We start from the raw sequence: 19,122 nt of genomic DNA on the forward strand, positions 1-19,122 counted from the left end.
AAGGGGGGGGAGAATGAGGAGAGGATGGACGGAGAAAAAGAGGCCCCATAAGGTTATGTAATATTGTATATTGAAATAAATTTTTAAAATATGAGGCTATATAAGCAAATGTATTTTAACTTATCATGAAATATATGAACGCGTCTCACATACCTGAAAAAAACATGAATTCCAACGGCTATAATATAAAACGTTATATAAATGTAATGTGCAATATCAATTAAATTTGACCAGAAATCGGATCTCATTGTCATAACTTACCATATTTGATGTGGATACTTGCAAGGATTGAAATGTAATAGGAATTTTTACAATGATAACGTTATTTTACAATCAGTTATAGGTTTCCCATCCTTGGGTATGTAACTCCTTTCATCACCTGGAGGTTTGTACCATATTTGACCTAGTTTTACCTAAGTCTGTAGGAGCTGTACCTGGCTATCTCCTGTAGCCTACCTTTGCTTCAATCTGTACACCCAAACGACCGTTGGTTCCTTGTGAAAGTCCAGGGCATTATACTGTTACCAAAGCAGGAAGTGGTGTTACACGGAAAAGGGTCCGGTTTCTATTGTTTACGTTGCCAGAGAACATCTAGCTTGACAGCTAGCTAATATTCATTACGGTACCTAGTCAAAAACAGGAAGTATCATGAAACCAGCGGTGGACGAGATGTTCCCTGAAGGCGCCGGGCCTTTTGTGGATCTAGACGAGGTTAGTAATCATCTGGGGACACGAGAGAATCGCCGACCTAGCATAGCTACAGTAACTCCATCGCTAACCTAGCCACCTAACCAGCTAACGTTGGCGACTGATAGTCAAAACGGCTGCTGTTAATGAAGAGCGGCGACGCTCGGTCTGAATATTAACATACATCACTTGCGGTACGGTTTAGGAAGCATAATGACTTTATGTTTCATATCAACAATAACAAAAATGAGGGGCATGTTACGAAAGCCGAATCGCAAGTGGTGATTATTGACGTTTCTAAACGTTAGAACACAGCGTTGAGATTGTAGTTCACATGAGCCACTTGTGGGCGAAGCTGGGGGATGAAAACTGTATGGAGAAGGCAGAGTGCTGCCGAGAGTTTTCGAGAACTAGATGTGCATGCCCAGTAACACAGTCATGTCCGCGGTGGACCGGCTCGTACATAAAACATCCTACATTCAGGCTTCAAAGGCATCAATTCTATCGTTAACTAGTTTTTTTTTTTTGCCCTCAGCTTCTCCCACGAATGAAGGATGTTTTATGTACGAGTCGGTCCACGGAGGACACGAGTGTATTACCGGGAATGCACAGCAACCCCAGACGATAGTTCATGGGTGTTAGGCTACAGCACAGACCGTTTAAAAAAAACGAAACTGTTTGTAGACTTAACTGTCTTTGATTTCTAGCTGATGTGTATTTCTTACTTGGCTTAAATGGCATACATTGTTTTAAAATTGTTCCTGTGTGTCTGATTCTTCAGGCAGGGGGCAGCAGCGGTCTGCTCATGGACCTGGCAGCAAATGAGAAAGCAGTGCACTCAGACTTCTTCAACGGTCAGTCAGACACACACACACACACACACACACACACACACACACACACACACACACACACACACACACACACACACACACACACACACACACACACACACACACACACACACACACACACACACACACCGTAGAGGCTAGGTGGGGCTGGAGGCTAAACTAGAGCAGTGTTTCTCAAACCTATCCTTGAGTATCCAATTTCACTTATTTGTTCTATTCCAATACTACCATACGTGATTTAAACTAATCGAGTGCTGATGAGTAGTTGACCAGTTGAATCAGCTGTGCTGGTGGAGAGGTTGGGGGGAACGCTGGGCTAGACTGGGTAGAGAAGCATCTTGTGGGCTCGGGAGGGGTCTTATGAAAGTGCTCAGTGTGTGTTTGCTTTGCCAACAGGGCCGTCTCACAGAAACTAACATGTCTTTTCCCTGTAAACTTAAATTAACAACACACACCACACAGTGTAGCTAATGTGTTTTCCATCTGGCAGTGTTAGCCACGGGACAAACAGTTTATGGCTCAGCAACACATGACCTAGAAAGTGATCATTAAAAAGAGGAGAGGTTAAGAGAAGGAATGGTTAAAGGGATACTGCAGGAGGAATGGTTAAAGGGATACTGCAGGAGGAATGGTTAAAGGGATACTGCAGGAGGAATGGTTAAAGGGATACTGCAGGAGGAATGGTTAAAGGGATACTTCAGGAGGAATGGTTAAAGGGATACTTCAGGAGGAATGGTTAAAGGGATACTTCAGGAGGAATGGTTAAAGGGATACTTCAGGAGGAATGGTTAAAGGGATACTTCAGGAGGAATGGTTAAAGGGATACTTCAGGAGGAATGGTTAAAGGGATACTGCAGGAGGAATGGTTAAAGGGATACTGCAGGAGGAATGGTTAAAGGGCTACTGCAGGAGGAATGGTTAAAGGGATACTGCAGGAGGAATGGTTAAAGGGATACTGCAGGAGGAATGGTTAAAGGGATACTGCAGGAGGAATGGTTAAAGGGATACTGCAGGAGGAATGGTTAAAGGGATACGTCAGGAGGAATGGTTAAAGGGATACTGCAGGAGGAATGGTTAAAGGGATACTTCAGGAGGAATGGTTAAAGGGATACTGCAGGATTTTTGGCAATGAGCATCCTAACACTAGTTAGCGTTGGCTTGCAGAACTACCAAGATACAGAGATATGACAATGGTATCCACCAGTTCATCTGACTCTGGGGACGTAGATAAAGGGCCTCATTGCAAAAAAAACGAAGTATCCCTTTAAAGAAGATATAGAGGAGGAGTAGAGAGAAGAGGAGAGTAGGGAACGGATAGGAGTAATGTCAGGAGGAGATGAGCAGGGAAAGGAGGAGAAGAGAAGGGGAGCAGGGAAAGGAGGAGAAGAGTAGGGGAGCAGGGAAAGGAGGAGAAGAGAAGGGGAGCAGGGAAAGGAGGAGAAGGGAAGGGGAGCAGGGAAAGGAGGAGAAGAGAAGGGGAGCAGGGAAAGGAGGAGAAGAGAAGGGGAGCAGGGAAAGGAGGAGAAGAGAAGGGGAGCAGGGAAAGGAGGAGAAGAGTAGGGGAGCAGGGAAAGGAGGAGAAGAGAAGGGGAGCAGGGAAAGGAGGAGAAGAGAAGGGGAGAAGGAAAAGGAGGAGAGGAGGATGATAAAGGGTTTTATGGTTCCTGTTAGACTGAAACCCAGCAGGACACCTAGCCAGCCTGCCGCTTTGAACACACTCAAACACACCACGTATCACATAGGCACTCACACACACCACGTATCACACAGGCACTCACACACACCACGTATCACACAGGCACTCACACACACCACGTATCACACAGGCACTCACACACACCACGTATCACACAGGCACTCACACACACCACGTATCACACAGGCACTCACACACACCACGTATCACACAGGCACTCACACACACCACGTATCACACAGGCACTCACACACACCACGTATCACACAGGCACTCACACACACCACGTATCACACAGGCACTCACACACACCACGTATCACACAGGCACTCACACACACCACGTATCACACAGGCACTCACACACACCACGTATCACACAGGCACTCACACACACCACGTATCACACAGGCACTCACACACACCACGTATCACACAGGCACTCACACACACCACGTATCACACAGGCACTCACACACACCACGTATCACACAGGCACTCACACACACCACGTATCACACAGGCACTCAGGCTCACCCAGCAGAAAAACACATTCCCATGTGTTTCTGTGGTGTCAGTGATTTTTGGCTTTTGAGTGGTTGTAGCTCCTGTAAAGCAGCACATTTGTTAACACCAAACCTCTCCTATCCTTAGGGAACCTAAAGTCCTAAGGCATTACCTACTAAATACTGACCTACAGTACTACTGCATGACCTGTCATGAGTCAGACTACAAACTGGACTACTATTTTAGAATGTTTTTAAACTTCAGCATGCATATACTGTATCATGTCATTCAGCAGATAGAGCTGTCAATCAATCACATCAGAAACTCACTGTGTTCTTTCTCTCTGTCTCAGACTTTGAGGATCCGTTTGATGATGAGGATCTGCAGTGAATGAGGAAGACCCTATATACCCATGATTACGTGTGTGTGTGTGTGTGTGTGTGTGTGTGTGTGTGTGTGTGTGTGTGTGTGTGTGTGTGTGTGTGTGTGTGTGTGTGTGTGTGTGAGACATTAAGATCGTAAGAACTGTAAAACCAGAACCATTTCCATGTTGGAATTGCTTTTGAAGATCCGCCCTCATTTCCACTGTGTTTGTTAAATAAAGCCTTTTCTAGAAAGCAGGTGTGGGTGAATTCTATGCATTCCATAGACTGGCGAAATGATCAGTGTTGCCGTCGTGTTTCAATGTGCTGCGGCAGGTCTGTAGGCGCTGAGAAACACCTGTTAGTGGAGGAATAATGAGATACGCCATAACATCACATACTCACGCATACCTAGAATATTTATATCAACATCCCCAGCTAACATGACCACTACACAGATATCTATTGTACAGCAACACTACAAATCATGTGGAGCAGTGGTATTTAAAGTCGGGGTAGCGGGGGAACTGCAGTAGGGTTGCCTCATTTCTTTTCCCCAATTTCGTGTTATCCAAGTTTTAGTAATTACTATCTTGTCTCATCGCTACAACTCCCGTACGGGCTTGGGAGAGACGAAGGTCGAAAGCCACGCGTCCTCTGAAACACAACCCAACCAAGCCGCACTGCTTCTTAACACAGCGCGCATCCAACCCGGAAGCCAGCCGCACCAATGTGTTGGAGGAAACACCGTGCACCTGGTTAGCGTGCACTGTGGGAGTCGCCCAGCTACAATAAATGCGGCCTCATGATATGTGGTTTGCACAAAGTCCAGTGTAGTTCCTTGATGGCCATCGTGGTATCGGCTTGAGGGAATATACACTGCTCAAAAAAATAAAGGGAACACTAAAATAACACATCCTAGATCTGAATGAATGAAATATTCTTATTAAATACTTTTTTCTTTACATAGTTGAATGTGCTGATAACAAAATCACACAAAAATTATCAATGGAAATCAAATTTATCAACCCATGGAGGTCTGGATTTGGAGTCACACTCAAAATTAAAGTGGAAAACCACACTACAGGCTGATCCAACTTTGATGTAATGTCCTTAAAACAAGTCAAAATGAGGCTCAGTAGTGTGTGTGGCCTCCACATGCCTGTATGACCTCCCTACAACGCTTGGGCATGCTCCTGATGAGGTGGCGGATGGTCTCCTGGGGGATCTCCTCCCAGACCTGGACTAAAGCATCCGCCAACTCCTGGACAGTCTGTGGTGCAACGTGGCATTGGTGGATGGAGCGAGACATGATGTCCCAGATGTGCTCAATTGGATTAAGTTCTGGGGAACGGGCGGGCCAGTCCATAGCATCAATGCCTTCCTCTTACAGGAACTGCTGACACACTCCAGCCACATGAGGTCTAGCATTGTCTTGCATTAGGAGGAACCCAGGGCGAACCACACCAGCATATAATCTCACAAGGGGTCTGAGGATCTCATCTCGGTACCTAATGGCAGTCAGGCTACCTCTGGCAAGCATATGGAGGGCTGTGCGGCCCCCCAAAGAAATCCAACCCCACACCATGACTGAACCACCGCCAAACCGGTCATGCTGGAAGATGTTGCAGGCAGCAGAATGTTCTCCACGGCGTCTCCAGACTGTCACGTCACATGTGCTCAGTGTGAACCTGCTTTCATCTGTGAAGAGCACAGGGCGCCAGTGGCGAATTTGCCAATCTTGGTGTTCTCTGGCAAATGAAAAACGTCCTGCACGGTGTTGGGCTGTAAGCACAACCCCCACCTGTGGACGTCGGGCCCTCATACCACCCTCATGGAGTCTGTTTCTGACCGTTTGAGCAGACACATGCACATTTGTGACCTGCTGGAGGTCATTTTGCAGGGCTCTGGCAGTGCTCCTCCTTGCACAAAGGCGGAGGTAGCGGTCCTGCTGCTGGGTTGTTGCCCTCCTACGGCCTCCTCCACGTCTCCTGATGTACTGGCCTGTCTCCTGGTAGCGCCTCCATGCTCTGGACACTACGCTGACAGACACAGCAAACCTTGCCACAGCTCGCATTGATGTGCCATCCTGGATGAGCTGCACTACCTGAGCCACTTGTGTGGGTTGAAGACTCCGTCTCATGCTACCACTAGAGTGAAAGCACCGCCAGCATTCAAAAGTGACCAAAACATCAGCCAGCATAGGAACTGAGAAGTGGTCTGTAGTCAACACCTGCAGAATCACTCCTCTATTGGGAGTGTCTTGCTAATTGCCTATCATTTCCACCTGTTGTCTATTCCATTTGCACAACAGCATGTGCAATTTATTGTCAATCTGTGTTGCTTCCTAAGTGGACAGTTTGATTTCACAGAAGTGTGATTGACTTGGAGTTACATTGTGTTGTTTAAGTGTTCCCTTTATTTTTTTTGAGCAGTGTACATGGATCTGACTAAAACTGAAAATAATTATCTTGGGAGGTATTCTAGGTTGGGTGAACAAAAGGACTTGAGTTTCAGTACGTTACCACAATCATACCATGAGAAGTTAATCATAAAACATACACCACCGAGTTCAACGTGTGTGTGTGTGTTCGAGACTTACACGATGGCATCAACACAGGGTGGCATGGAGTTTTGGATGTGGTATCCTTGCAGTCTAAATTTGATGTAAGAGTCAGACACTCTTGTGCAGCAACTTGTGGTTACCTTAGTTGGCCGACGAAGTGAGAGAGAAAGGGAGACAGAGAAAGAGAAATAAAAGATTTAGACAGGCAGCACAATTCTGTTCTTTTGTTTTTACTAATTGGTATTTTTGACCAATCAGATCAGCTCTGAAAAAGCTCTGATGTGAAAGAGATCTGATGTGATTGGTCAAAAGACCATTTAGTGGAAAAAATACATGAGAATGGGCTGCCTTTTTAAACGCAGCCTCTGATCGCTAAACTAACCATCAACATGGTGTGTTTTTAGTTTGTATTTATTATGGATCCCCATTTGCTCTTCCTGGGGTCCAGCAAAATTAAGGCAGTCTATACAATTTCAAAAACATTACAATACATTCACAGAAGGCAAAGGGTGGCTATTTGAATAATCTAAAATCTAAATATATTTTGATTTGTTTCACACTTTTTTAGTTACGTCATGATTCCATATGTGTTCCATATAGTTTTGTTGTCTTCACTATTATTCTACAATGTAAGAACAAATAAAGAGAAACCCTTGAATGAGTAGGTGTTCTAAAACTTTTGACTGCTACTGTATATACTTTCTTTTTTGGGGGGGACGGGTCAACATTTAGAATACAGATTATTGTATGGGACAATAAACAAATATTTTTGAGAAAGATAATTAGAAAAATAAAATATTGAGTAAATGTATTTATTTGTTTATTTTCATTTTGATAATAGATGAAAATTCACTGAATTTATTTGTTGATGTAAAAATACATATTTACTGATTTTAAGGTTGTGCCATTAGATTTGTAGTGGGATGGGGGCACAAGAAATTATTGGGGAAGAAATCCCCACTGAAAAAGTTTTAATAGCACTGATGTACAGGGTGGTATAATCCAGTAATCCGGTTTGTAATCCACTGATGTAGAGGGTGGTATAATTCAGTAATCCAGTTTGTAATCCACTGATGTAGAGGGTGGTATAATCCAGTAATCCAGTTTGTAATCCACTGATGTAGAGGGTGGTATAATTGAGTAATCCAGTTTGTAATCCACTGATGTAGAGGGTGGTATAATTCAGTAATCCAGTTTGTAATCCACTGATGTAGAGGGTGGTATAATCCAGTAATCCAGTTTGTAATCCACTGATGTAGAGGGTGGTATAATTGAGTAATTCATTTTGTAATCCACTGATGTAGAGGGTGGTATAATCCAGTAATCCAGTTTGTAATCCACTGATGTAGAGGGTGGTATAATTCAGTAATCCAGTTTGTAATCCACTGATGTAGAGGGTGGTATAATTCAGTAATCCGGTTTGTAATCTACTGATGTAGAGGGTGGTATAATCCAGTAATCCAGTTTGTAATCCACTGATGTAGAGGGTGGTATAATTCAGTAATCCAGTTTGTAATCCACTGATGTAGAGGGTGGTATAATTCAGTAATCCAGTTTGTAATCCACTGATGTAGAGGGTGGTATAATCCAGTAATCCAGTTTGTAATCCACTGATGTAGAGGGTGGTATAATCCAGTAATCCAGTTTGTAATCCACTGATCTAGAGGGTGGTATAATTGAGTAATCCAGTTTGTAATCCACTGATGTAGAGGGTGGTATAATCCAGTAATCCAGTTTGTAATCCACTGATGTAGAGGGTGGTATAATTCAGTGATCCAGTTTGTAATCCACTGATGTAGAGGGTGGTATAATTCAGTAATCCAGTTTGTAATCCACTGATGTAGAGGGTGGTATAATCCAGTAATCCAGTTTGTAATCCACTGATGTAGAGGGTGGTATAATTCAGTAATCCAGTTTGTAATCCACTGATGTAGAGGGTGGTATAATTCAGTAATCCGGTTTGTAATCTACTGATGTAGAGGGTGGTATAATCCAGTAATCCAGTTTGTAATCCACTGATGTAGAGGGTGGTATAATCCAGTAATCCAGTTTGTAATCCACTGATGTAGAGGGTGGTATAATTCAGTAATCCAGTTTGTAATCCAATTCCAAATTTGCCTTGAGGCCACGGACGGGTATGTGATGCCGCAGTGAGACTCGCTTCCAAAGCAACTACAGAACAGGGAATCCAAAGCTTCCATAGTGGGAAAACAAACATGGATTTTTCAAACAAAAGGTCATTTCAGAGGTTATATTCCATCGATGATCAAAGTCAAAGCCATCCGATTTAAACTGTAGACAAAAGGTAGACTAGTAGCAGCTTTCTAAGTCTTGACGTAGAGTAGTGGTCAAGAAACTGTACGTTACTGCCATACCTGAGGCCTAGTAGACCCATACCTACGAAAGCCTAAATAGCTCAAGGGAAGGGGAACATGGGATAAAAGGGCTGTGCCCAGGAAAGGCTCCACAATGCTTTTAAATACCCATGATAACCATGATAGAAAAACCAAAAACACAACCATACTCCATAATTCATTATGAAATATTTATACTTACATTCAATAATACTATTATTATAAATGGCGCAAAACAATGAATATAGCACAAATAAAGAAAATGGGAATTTAGGTCCAACAGGTGGCAAAATATTTTTTACATTTTGCAATACACCAGGGCTGTTTTCATTACTGCACACTGTAACAAAATGTCTCGCAGCAGAAAATGATTTCTTATTGGACATGTTCAGGTCGTCACTCCCCATTTCAGCCTGTTAGCTTCAGTTTTGTTCCTAATGAATACGACCCTGATGTAAGGATCTTTTATATGGTACTCCATTATTATACCTATATTGACCACTACTAAGAAAGGTGCTGAACACACAGAGATTTTGTTTCTGTAAATGTTTTTTCTATGGGTTTCGGATAAATTGACAGATAACAGAGAGTAGAGCTATCTGTGATATTTCTGCAACTTTTTCCATCGTTTTACGTACATAAAATGTTGAAATGTGATTTTTTTTTTGGGCGAACCGCATGGATACAAAAATGACAAATGCATAAATGACATCCATCACCACGTGGCTGCGATTTAGTTGGAGTGACTTGTGAGTCCCACAAGTGAGTTTACACAAGTGTGTGTGTAAACCCTTTGTAACAGGGCAGATGTGTCTGAACAGTAGAACTAAGGAGGAAACTGTAGATGATGATAATTCCTGATGGTTAGACCAGCTGTCAGCGTGCCAACAGGGCTGTCTAACAGTGGCTAACAGGCAGGTTTTTGGGCCTCCCTCCTACAAAATGGGGTTCTGGGAAGTGCTTATGTGGCACCTTTGTCCTCCTTCCCCACTCATTATTTCCTCTGTTTTTACATGTTTCTCTCTCTCTTTTTCTCTGTCTCTCTCTCTGTCTGTCTGTCTCTCTCTCTCTGTCTCTCTCTCTCTGTCTGTCTGTCTCTCTCTCTCTGTCTCTCTCTCTCTGTCTATCGCTCTGTAATTACGTAGTCTGATTGGTCAGGTGGCTGAGCTGACAGCAACCAATAGCAGCTCTGGTAGCCCCCCCCCCCGATCCCCCGGGAAGGTGTGTGTGTGTGTTAATGATTAGGGGTCCGTTTAAAACGAGATGGAACCATTTGTGGGGGCACAGTCTGTCAGCAGGGCCAGAGGGACAGGGCGCACCAGGAGACTCACACACACTTGAACATCCAGCCTCTGAACTGATGAACCGGGCCAGGCGGCTTCGTCTGATCCAGCCTCTGAACTGAACCGGGCCAGGCGGCTTCGTCTGATCCAGCCTCTGAACTGAACTGATCCAGCCTCTGAACTGGGCCAGGCGGCTTCGTCTGATCCAGCCTCTGAACTGAACCGGGCCAGGCGGCTTCGTCTGATACAGCCTCTCCTCAAGATCCAACAGAAAATCAACTCCACACAGTACAGGTAAGACAACCGGTTCAGTACAGGTAAGACAACCGGTTCAGTACAGGTAAGACAACCGGTTCAGTACAGGTAAGACAACCGGTTCAGTACAGGTAAGACAACCGGTTCAGTACAGGTAAGACAACCGGTTCAGTACAGGTAAGACAACCGGTTCAGTACAGGTAAGACAACCGGTTCAGTACAGGTAAGACAACCGGTTCAGTACAGGTAAGACAACCGGTTCAGTACAGGTAAGACAACCGGTTCAGTACAGGTAAGACAACCGGTTCAAGGTTTCGGTTGTTTGTTAACACCTTAAATATCACATATTGATCAAAACTGACCTGATGTCTGTCAGGTTGGTGAGTCAATCTCTAAAGTATGAGATTAGATTGGTCTGATCAACAGAGAGATGGGGACCAGAGAGACTCTTGGTCAGGATTACGTTCAGTTCAAGGTTAGGTTTAAGTCCAGTTTAAGATCAAAGTTAGAAAGTTGAAGTGCTCTGCCTCTGAAACACCTCTAGCCTGTGTAGGAGAGTCAACCAGCAGAGCAGCCTAAACCCCCGGATGAGACTCAGGCTTGCAGACAGAACACCCTCTGAGGCTGCAGTTTAGACGGGTGGAATTAGACCCACTGGTGGCTATAGCCTGGAGACAATGTTTTTTTTTCTTGTGTCAAGCAAGACATCGAAAGATTGATTTAGTCCGACCAGGACACTGGGTAAAAGGCAGCACTTTATTTTACAGTAAGTTGTTTTTACAGTGGTAGGTATTTAACTGTAATTGTCCATAGGAGAGGTGGAGGCCATGGCTGGTGGGAGGAGAGCATCGTTCTCTGGTGTGCTCACTGTTGCTCTGCTAGCCACCATACTGCTGCCTGGTGAGTCACATGCATGTACTCAATCAAACATAGTTAAGGTCAGGATGGATGAATGACTTTGTGATGGATGGGGTTTCTGATGGATGGGGTCCTGTGTGGCTCAGTTGGCAGAGAATGGTGTTTGCAATGCCAGGGTTGTGGGTTCAGTTCCCACTGGGGATCACTACGGGGAAAATGTATGAACTTACTGTAAGTCACTCTGGAAAAGAGTGTCTGCTACATGACCTAAATGTTCAAATTGATTGTCGACCTCACCTATCCTCAAGCCCTAGTTGAATCAGGTCTGGGATACAACAACAATGTGCATTGTCCACTCAGAGACCAGCGTCTGATAATGACCTGTTATTATAACATGAAGTCCTTTATGTAACTGCCTCCAGCCCAGGTGTTTCTGGTCATGTGATGACATGACTGACAGTTCCCCTCAGGGGCGCTCTATACGGAATCTGTCTCTCAAATAGACCCATAATTCTAACCTTAACTAACCATCATGTATTTACAAGGAGGGAGACAGGGGGAAGAGGAGAGGAGAGGGAGGGAGGGAAGTTGGGTGCGTTCTTTCAGCGTTACAACTCTTGTAAAAGATTATTACCTGTCAGCATCAGAGTCCCGCTCTCTCCTGCACCCCCTCCCCTCCCCTCTCCTCCCCTCCCCTCCTCCATCCTGTAAAGACGGTTGTTTCCAGATGTTCCCGTCTTTTACTGGCTCCTTAAATATAATACAGCGGATACACAGCAACATTTACCCAGACAGACCTCCATCCATCCATTCATCTCTCTCCCTCCCCCACATCCCTCCATCCATCCATCCATTCATTCATCCATTCATTCATTCATCTCTCTCCCTCCCCCACTTCCCTCCATCCATCCATCTCTCTCCCTCCCCCACATCCCTCCATCCATCTCTCTCCCTCCCCCACATCCCTCCATCCATCCATCCATCTCTCTCCCTCTCTCTTCCCCTTTCTCTCTCTCTCTACCTCCATCCCTCTGAAAACTGTTAACACCTCTTCCCTGTGGAGATGAAAGAGCATGCATGTAGAGCTGTGTACTGTTTCCGATACACACACACACACACACACACACACACACACACACACACACACACACACACACACACACACACACACACACACACACACACACACACACACACACACACACACACACACACACACACACACACACACACACACACACACACACACACACACACACAGGTAGCTGGCCCAGTAGGGGTCCACTGTTACAGGCTCACCTATAAAATCTACAAAGAGCTGTAGTCACCGACCCTCCAGGCACTACCAGTTACCCTTGCCCTGTAAACCCGTGTGTGTGTTTAATCACACACATCTCCACACAGTGTGCTATTAGTGTACGCAAGCGTTTTTGGCGTCTGCAGCTGACGTTGGCAACATCTGGCTCTGACAGTGTGTGTGTGTGTGTGTGTGTGTGTGTGTGTGTGTGTGTGTGTGTGTGTGTGTGTGTGTGTGTGTGTGTGTGTGTGTGTGTGTGTGTGTGTGTGTGTGTGTGTGTGTGTGTGTGTGTGTGTGTGTCCTCAGAATTCCTGTCGGCAGGGCCGGTGGTTCAGATGCTCAAAGGAGATGGTAAATATGGGACTACCTAACAAACACACTTAACACACTTTACATACACAACAATGTTTGATGCTTGATGTGTCTCCAGTAGGGGATGCCACTGAGGAGACAGCGGTTGCCATGGCGTCACCAAGGAGGCTTGTCCGTAACCGTAGAAACATCAGCTGGTACAAGCAACACTCAGACTTCTGGAGCTGGTACAAATACTTCACGGACAATGGAAACACGGAGGCAGTGAGTACACTCTGAGGAGTTTGGGGGGTTATCTATGTTGGCCTCATACCTCTAACCTCGTATACCTCTAACCTTATTCTCATATACCTCTAACCTCGTATACCTCTAACCTTATTCTCATATACCTCTAACCTCATATACCTGGTCCCAAGAGACCAACACTAACTAACCACCCAACATCAGAGTTGATTATCGTCTGCTTAGAGAATAAAAGGGATATTGTGTTTGAGAATGACATGGGAACCTGGGGGAACTCCGCAGGTATCTCTCTTCATGTTCTTGCTTATTTCCTAGCTTTTGCTTTCATCTTTACAAACCTCGTATATACCTAGTCCTTTTCTTTAATACCTCTAACCTCATATACCTCTAACCTCATATACCTCTAACCTCATATACCTCTAACCTTATACCGCTAACCTTATATACCTCTAACCTCATATACCTCTAACCTCATATACCGCTAACCTCATATACCTCTAACCTCATACCTATATTCTCATATACCTCTAACCTCATATTTCTCTCTATCCCCAGGTCCAGGAGCTGGACAAGGTCTACCTGGCCTACCTCCAGAATAAGAACCGAGCCGAGGGCCGTCGCTCCTACAAGGCCTACCTGGGTCACCTAGGGGACATCTACAAGGCCTGCGCCGACTCAGAGGACCCAAACTGTGTGGCCTCTGCAACCAACCGGCCCAAACCTGAACCCAAGGCCCCTCCCAAGCCCGTCCCCGCCCCTGTCAAGGCCTGTGACCCCTACAGGTCAGTCATGTTCATTTATGTCTGTGTTATATCATTTTATGCTCATTAATTTATTCTAATCTAATCTCCTGTGTAGGGACCCGTATTGTCTCTATGCCGCTCTGGCACGAGCCAAGAGCCAGCCCCCACCTTCCCCCGCCCCAGTCAAGGCCCCAGCCCCCCTGTATGCACGCTCCCCTGTGGCCATTAAAGACCCTCATTCTGGGTACTACTACTACTCCCCTGCCGTGCAGTCCTTCCTCTCCAAGGTACAGTATTACTGCTACTACTGTACTGCTACTACAGTATTACTACACTTGTACTGCTACTTGGTCCTTCTGTAGCTCAGTTGGTAGAGCATGGCGCTTGTAACGCCAGGGTAGTGGGTTCGATCCCCGGGACCACCCATACGTAGAATTTATGCACACATGACTGTAAGTCGCTTTGGATAAAAGCGTCTGCTAAATGGCATGTATTATTATTATTATTACTACTGTACTGCTACTACAGTATTACTACACTTGTACTGTGCTACTACTGTACTGCTACTACAGTATTACTACACTTGTACTGCTACTATTGTACTCCTACTACAGTATTACTACACTTGTACTGCTACTACTGTATTGCTACTACAGTATTACTACACTAGTACTGCTACTACTGTACTGCTACTACAGTAGTTGGCTGGCCCTCTCTAGTCCCTCTAGGCTCAGTCACTGGTCTACTTTTATTTACAAAGCCTTTACACACCACTGCACTTTGTATACCAGGTTTGGCTGGTCTTCTCTAGTCCCTCTAGGCTCAGTCACTGGTCTACTTTTATTTACAAAGCCTTTACACACCACTGCACTTTGTATACCAGGGTTGGCTGACCTTCTCTAGTCCCTCTAGGCTCAGTCACTGGTCTACTTTTATTTACAAAGCCCTTACGCACCACTGCACTTTGTATACCAGGGTTGGCTGACCTTCTCTAGTCCCTCTAGGCTCAGTCACTGGTCTACTTTTATTTACAAAGCCTTTACGCACCACTGCACTTTGTATACCAGGGTTGGCTGACCTTCTCTAGTCCCTCTAGGCTCAGTCACTGGTCTACTTTTATTTACAATGCCTTTACGCACCACTGCACTTTGTATACCAGGGTTGGCTGACCTTCTCTAGTCCCTCTAGGCTCAGTCACTGGTCTACTTTTATTTACAAAGCCTTTACGCACCACTGCACTTTGTATACCAGGGTTGGCTGACCTTCTCTAGTCCCTCTAGGCTCAGTCACTGGTCTACTTTTATTTACAAAGCCTTTACGCAACACTGCACTTTGTATACCAGGGTTGGCTGACCTTCTCTAGTCCCTCTAGGCTCAGTCACTGGTCTACTTTTATTTACAAAGCCTTTACGCACCACTGCACTTTGTATACCATGGTTGGCTGACCTTCTCTAGTCCCTCTAGGCTCAGTCACTGGTCTACTTTTATTTACAAAGCCATTTGGGGTTTACTACCTTTTTATTTGGGCATTTTTATTGTTCAGAAATGTGGTGGGTCGTCTCTCCGTTCGCTGGACTTTATCCTGCTAACTGTTCCAAATGTCCCAACTGAATTTGGTAAAGGGGCTTTTATGTACTCTGTGCCATCGTCTTGGAACGCCTTACAAAATACTTTTAAACTGGAAGAACTTGTCCCGATTGGTGTTTTTAAATCATTGATGAAGGATTTTGAGGCTGATTCCCTGACCTGTCAATGTTTTTAATCTGCTGTTTTTTGATTTTGTTATGTTCTTGTGAATTCAATGGTTTTTACTAGATTACTTGTAGTTTTTCATGTTGTCTGTCTGTAATTTTTGTAATGACTTGGTGCTGCCTATCTTGGCCATGATGCCCTTGAAAAATATATTTTAAATCTCAATTAGCCCTTTCTGGTTAAATAAAGGTTAAATATATATATCTTTTTTAAACAGTATTACTACACTATTACTACCACTACTGTACTGCTGTAAATGAACGTAGATAGTTTTTTATTCCCGTCCAGGAGCAGAAGTCGGAGCTGCTGCGTATCTGTTCAGCGGAGGACGTGGAGTGTCTCCAGTTCCACCTGAGAGCTGCTTTTGGCCACAAGTCCTCCGCTGGGCCGCTGCCCTCCTACGCCCACCTGGGCTGTGACCCGAAAGACCCCGCTTGTAAACCCCAGCTGGTCCAGAAAGGCCCCTCCGGCCTCTTCCTCCGTTACCCCAACTGTGACCCCAGAGACCCTCGCTGCGCCTACGCTGCATCACTACAGGTAAGATCATCATCATCATTATTACTATTATTTTAGCTATTATCATTTTATTATCATGATCATGACTGTCCTTCCATCCCCAGGCACCCCGTGCCCCCGCCCCCTACGCCCCGGCGGGTCCTGGTTCCTGCAACCCTCTGTTTGAGGACGGCTGTAACCCTCTCACCGCCACAAAGTTTGCCACGGCACCGGAGAAGTTCAAGGAGGAACACAGAGACGATCCCGCCGCAATGCGCGCCGCGGCCCCAGCCCCTGAGCAAAGCAGTGACCCATTCACTATGTACAGGGATGCTTATGCTAATGCTAACCGCCAAGCCAATGCTCCCAGCGCTCCAGCTAGCGACCCATATGCCATGTACCGCCAAGCTATTGCTAACGCTCAAGCTAACGACCCAAACAGCATGTACAAACAAGCTAATGCTAACGCTAATACTAATGATCCCTTTGCAATGTTTCGTGAAGCCGCAACCTCCATGCACAGACGTACCCACCCCTCCCCCCAGGGGCAGGCCCCCGTCCCGCCTCCCCGCTATGAGGAAGCCCCCCAGGAGGATCGCCACCCGTTGGGCCCCCGAGGAAAGACCAAGGAGGGCTACGAATGCTACATTGGCTATGACCAGGAGTGCTACCCAATAACCCGCACAGAGCCGCGTTCTGGTGCCCACCGTAACACCGCCTACCCCGCCGAGCCCTACGAGCCACATCTCAACGCTGATGGATCACGGAACGGAGTCCTGGAGCCTTCCGACCCCGACTGTGACCCAGAGTATGACACCAACTGCCGCCTGCGCCGTTACCAAACCCAGGAGGAGCTGCTGCCATACGCCAACGCCCAGGCTGAACACCATGGGGGGCCAGAGGCAGAGCCCAGCCAGGACCACAGTTACAGCCAGGGAGAGCCAGAGAGAGACAGCGAGGCAGAGTCAGAGCCATACCAGAGTGGCCAGGAGGAGACCTACGGGACTTATCCCCCTCCCTCGCAGGGGCTGTCGTACGGGTCCTACCCCTCACCCCAGCGGGGAATGCCCAGCTTCCAAGACATGCTGAGAGGATACGGAGACCAGTACCCTGAACAGGACGACCACAGAGCATACGCTGCTGACTACAGCAAAAAATAAGTAAACACACACACTGCATAAACAAAGACACACTACATATACCATAAAGACTACGACAATAAAAACTAACACCAGCTAAAATGGGAGCAGATGACACTATTTAATACAAAATAATAATAAAAGACTGATTGAAGTCTGACACACACATGTCATGTACGCACGCGCAAACAGGCACGCACACACACGCAGTACAGTGCTCTTAGCAGTAGGAGTTTCTCTCCACTAGATGTTTTTAGATGTTTTATCTGGCAGTTTGTTAGCTTTCATTGATTGATTGACAATAATTGACAATTGATTGAGCCCCTCCTTATTTAATAAATTCTCGCAGCTCCGCTTTGCTTCTGTATCTACAAACCTCACATGCTTTTTGTGTTTGTTTTTGTTCATGATGTATTATGTAAAGTTCCCCCCCTCTATGAATATTTTAAATAAAAGCTTTGAAAAACGTGTATTTTACTCTTTATGTCCATGTTCCTGACACCTATTGGCCATCGATGGTAATATTCTCTACTGACCCCTATAGGTCACCAGTGGTAATATTATCTACTGACCCCTATAGGTCACCAGTGGTAATATTATCTACTGACCCCTATAGGTCACCAGTGGTAATATTATCTACTGACCCCTATAGGTCACCAGTGGTAATATTATCTACTGACCCCTATAGGTCACCAGTGGTAATATTATCTACTGACCCCTATAGGTCACCAGTGGTAATATTATCTACTGACCCCTATAGGTCACCAGTGGTAATATTATTTACTGACCCCTATAGCGCAACAGTAGTAATATTATTTACTGACCCCTATAGGTCACCAGTGGTAATATTCTCTACTGACCCCTATAGGTCACCAGTGGTAATATTATCTACTGACCCCTATAGGTCACCAGTGGTAATATACTCTACTGACCCCTATAGGTCACCAGTGGCAATATTATCTACTGACCCCTGCAGGGTAGCCTAGTGGTTAGAGCGTTGGACTAGTAACCAGAAGGTTGGGGAAGGCCCACCCTCCTCAATTAAGGTGCCACCAATCCCCTGTGACTCATATTCCGTTAGGAATTCACATAACAGTCTTAATAATCTGCACAGGAGTAGACAAGATAGAAACTACTGTAGTCTGTACACAGAACCCAGCATAGATCACCTGGGACGGCAGGGTAGCCTAGGGGCGGCAAGGTTGCGAGTTCAAACCACCGAGCTGACAAGGTACAAATCTGTTGCTCTGCCCCTGAACAGGCAATTAACCTAGGCCGTCATTGAAAATAAGAATTTGTTCTTAACTCACTTGCCTAGTTAAATAAAGGTAAAACATTTGTTTTTTAAATAGGCCAACGGTGGTAATATTATCTACTAACCCCTATACACTTATAAAACATTACGGTACTTCATATACCTAAATTGATGTTGACTCCTTTAAAATTCACCTGGAGATAGCGAGTGCACACGTTGGGGAGAAGGGTACAGAGCAAATTAACAGAGAGAAAATCTCTCCTCCCCCAACACTCCCACCTCTCCCTCAACCCACAGAAAGATTTTTAAAAAAACACTGTTTGAAACATCAACTCAACTTTCTCAATCCAAGAGGACTCAGACACAGTAACAACAGCTGTGAGACCAGAGGGAAAACACTCACACAGCTCTGTGTGTGTTTGTGCAGCAGATTGATCTTTATCATTACAGAACTAGACTGAGATG

At 45.4% G+C, this 19,122-nt stretch overlaps 2 protein-coding genes across 3 annotated transcripts; both read left to right on the forward strand.

Moving 5' to 3' along the window:
* Nucleotides 1–518: 518 nt before the first annotated feature.
* Nucleotides 519–12,934, forward strand: LOC124039534 (COP9 signalosome complex subunit 9-like). 2 transcript variants are annotated; one of them, XR_006839600.1, is made up of 4 exons: nt 519–711; nt 1,469–1,541; nt 4,096–4,247; nt 12,893–12,934. XR_006839600.1 is itself a non-coding variant. In XM_046355611.1 (3 exons), exons 1-3 carry the CDS (start codon nt 649–651, stop codon nt 4,131–4,133), a joined length of 174 nt encoding a protein of 57 aa, XP_046211567.1. In that variant the 5' UTR covers nt 519–648; the 3' UTR covers nt 4,134–4,363. The 2 variants fall into 2 exon arrangements, 1 of the variants encoding a protein (XP_046211567.1); XM_046355611.1 differs by lacking the exon at nt 12,893–12,934 and having other exon boundaries at nt 4,096–4,363.
* On the forward strand, nt 10,514–17,866 carry LOC124039531. The gene is made up of 7 exons (XM_046355608.1): nt 10,514–11,463; nt 13,025–13,069; nt 13,149–13,294; nt 13,829–14,055; nt 14,132–14,303; nt 16,057–16,305; nt 16,389–17,866. Exons 1-7 carry the CDS (start codon nt 11,391–11,393, stop codon nt 17,421–17,423), a joined length of 1,947 nt encoding a protein of 648 aa, XP_046211564.1. The 5' UTR covers nt 10,514–11,390; the 3' UTR covers nt 17,424–17,866.
* The last annotated feature ends 1,256 nt before the right edge of the window (nt 17,867–19,122 follow it).

This window comes from Oncorhynchus gorbuscha, linkage group LG07 (assembly GCF_021184085.1).
Source record: "Oncorhynchus gorbuscha isolate QuinsamMale2020 ecotype Even-year linkage group LG07, OgorEven_v1.0, whole genome shotgun sequence".
Lineage (NCBI taxonomy): Eukaryota > Metazoa > Chordata > Actinopteri > Salmoniformes > Salmonidae > Oncorhynchus > Oncorhynchus gorbuscha.

Bases quoted from the DNA above. Each gene is read 5' to 3' on its own strand.
- LOC124039534 (XM_046355611.1), top strand. From the start codon at position 649: ATGAAACCAGCGGTGGACGAGATGTTCCCTGAAGGCGCCGGGCCTTTT. The intron at 712-1,468 runs GTTAGTAATCAT...CTGATTCTTCAG, and splicing joins CTTTTGTGGATCTAGACGAG to GCAGGGGGCAGCAGCGGTCT. The intron at 1,542-4,095 runs GTCAGTCAGACA...TCTCTGTCTCAG, and splicing joins GCACTCAGACTTCTTCAACG to ACTTTGAGGATCCGTTTGAT.
- LOC124039531 (XM_046355608.1), top strand. From the start codon at position 11,391: ATGGCTGGTGGGAGGAGAGCATCGTTCTCTGGTGTGCTCACTGTTGCT. The intron at 11,464-13,024 runs GTGAGTCACATG...GTGTGTCCTCAG, and splicing joins AGCCACCATACTGCTGCCTG to AATTCCTGTCGGCAGGGCCG. The intron at 13,295-13,828 runs GTGAGTACACTC...CTCTATCCCCAG, and splicing joins ACAATGGAAACACGGAGGCA to GTCCAGGAGCTGGACAAGGT.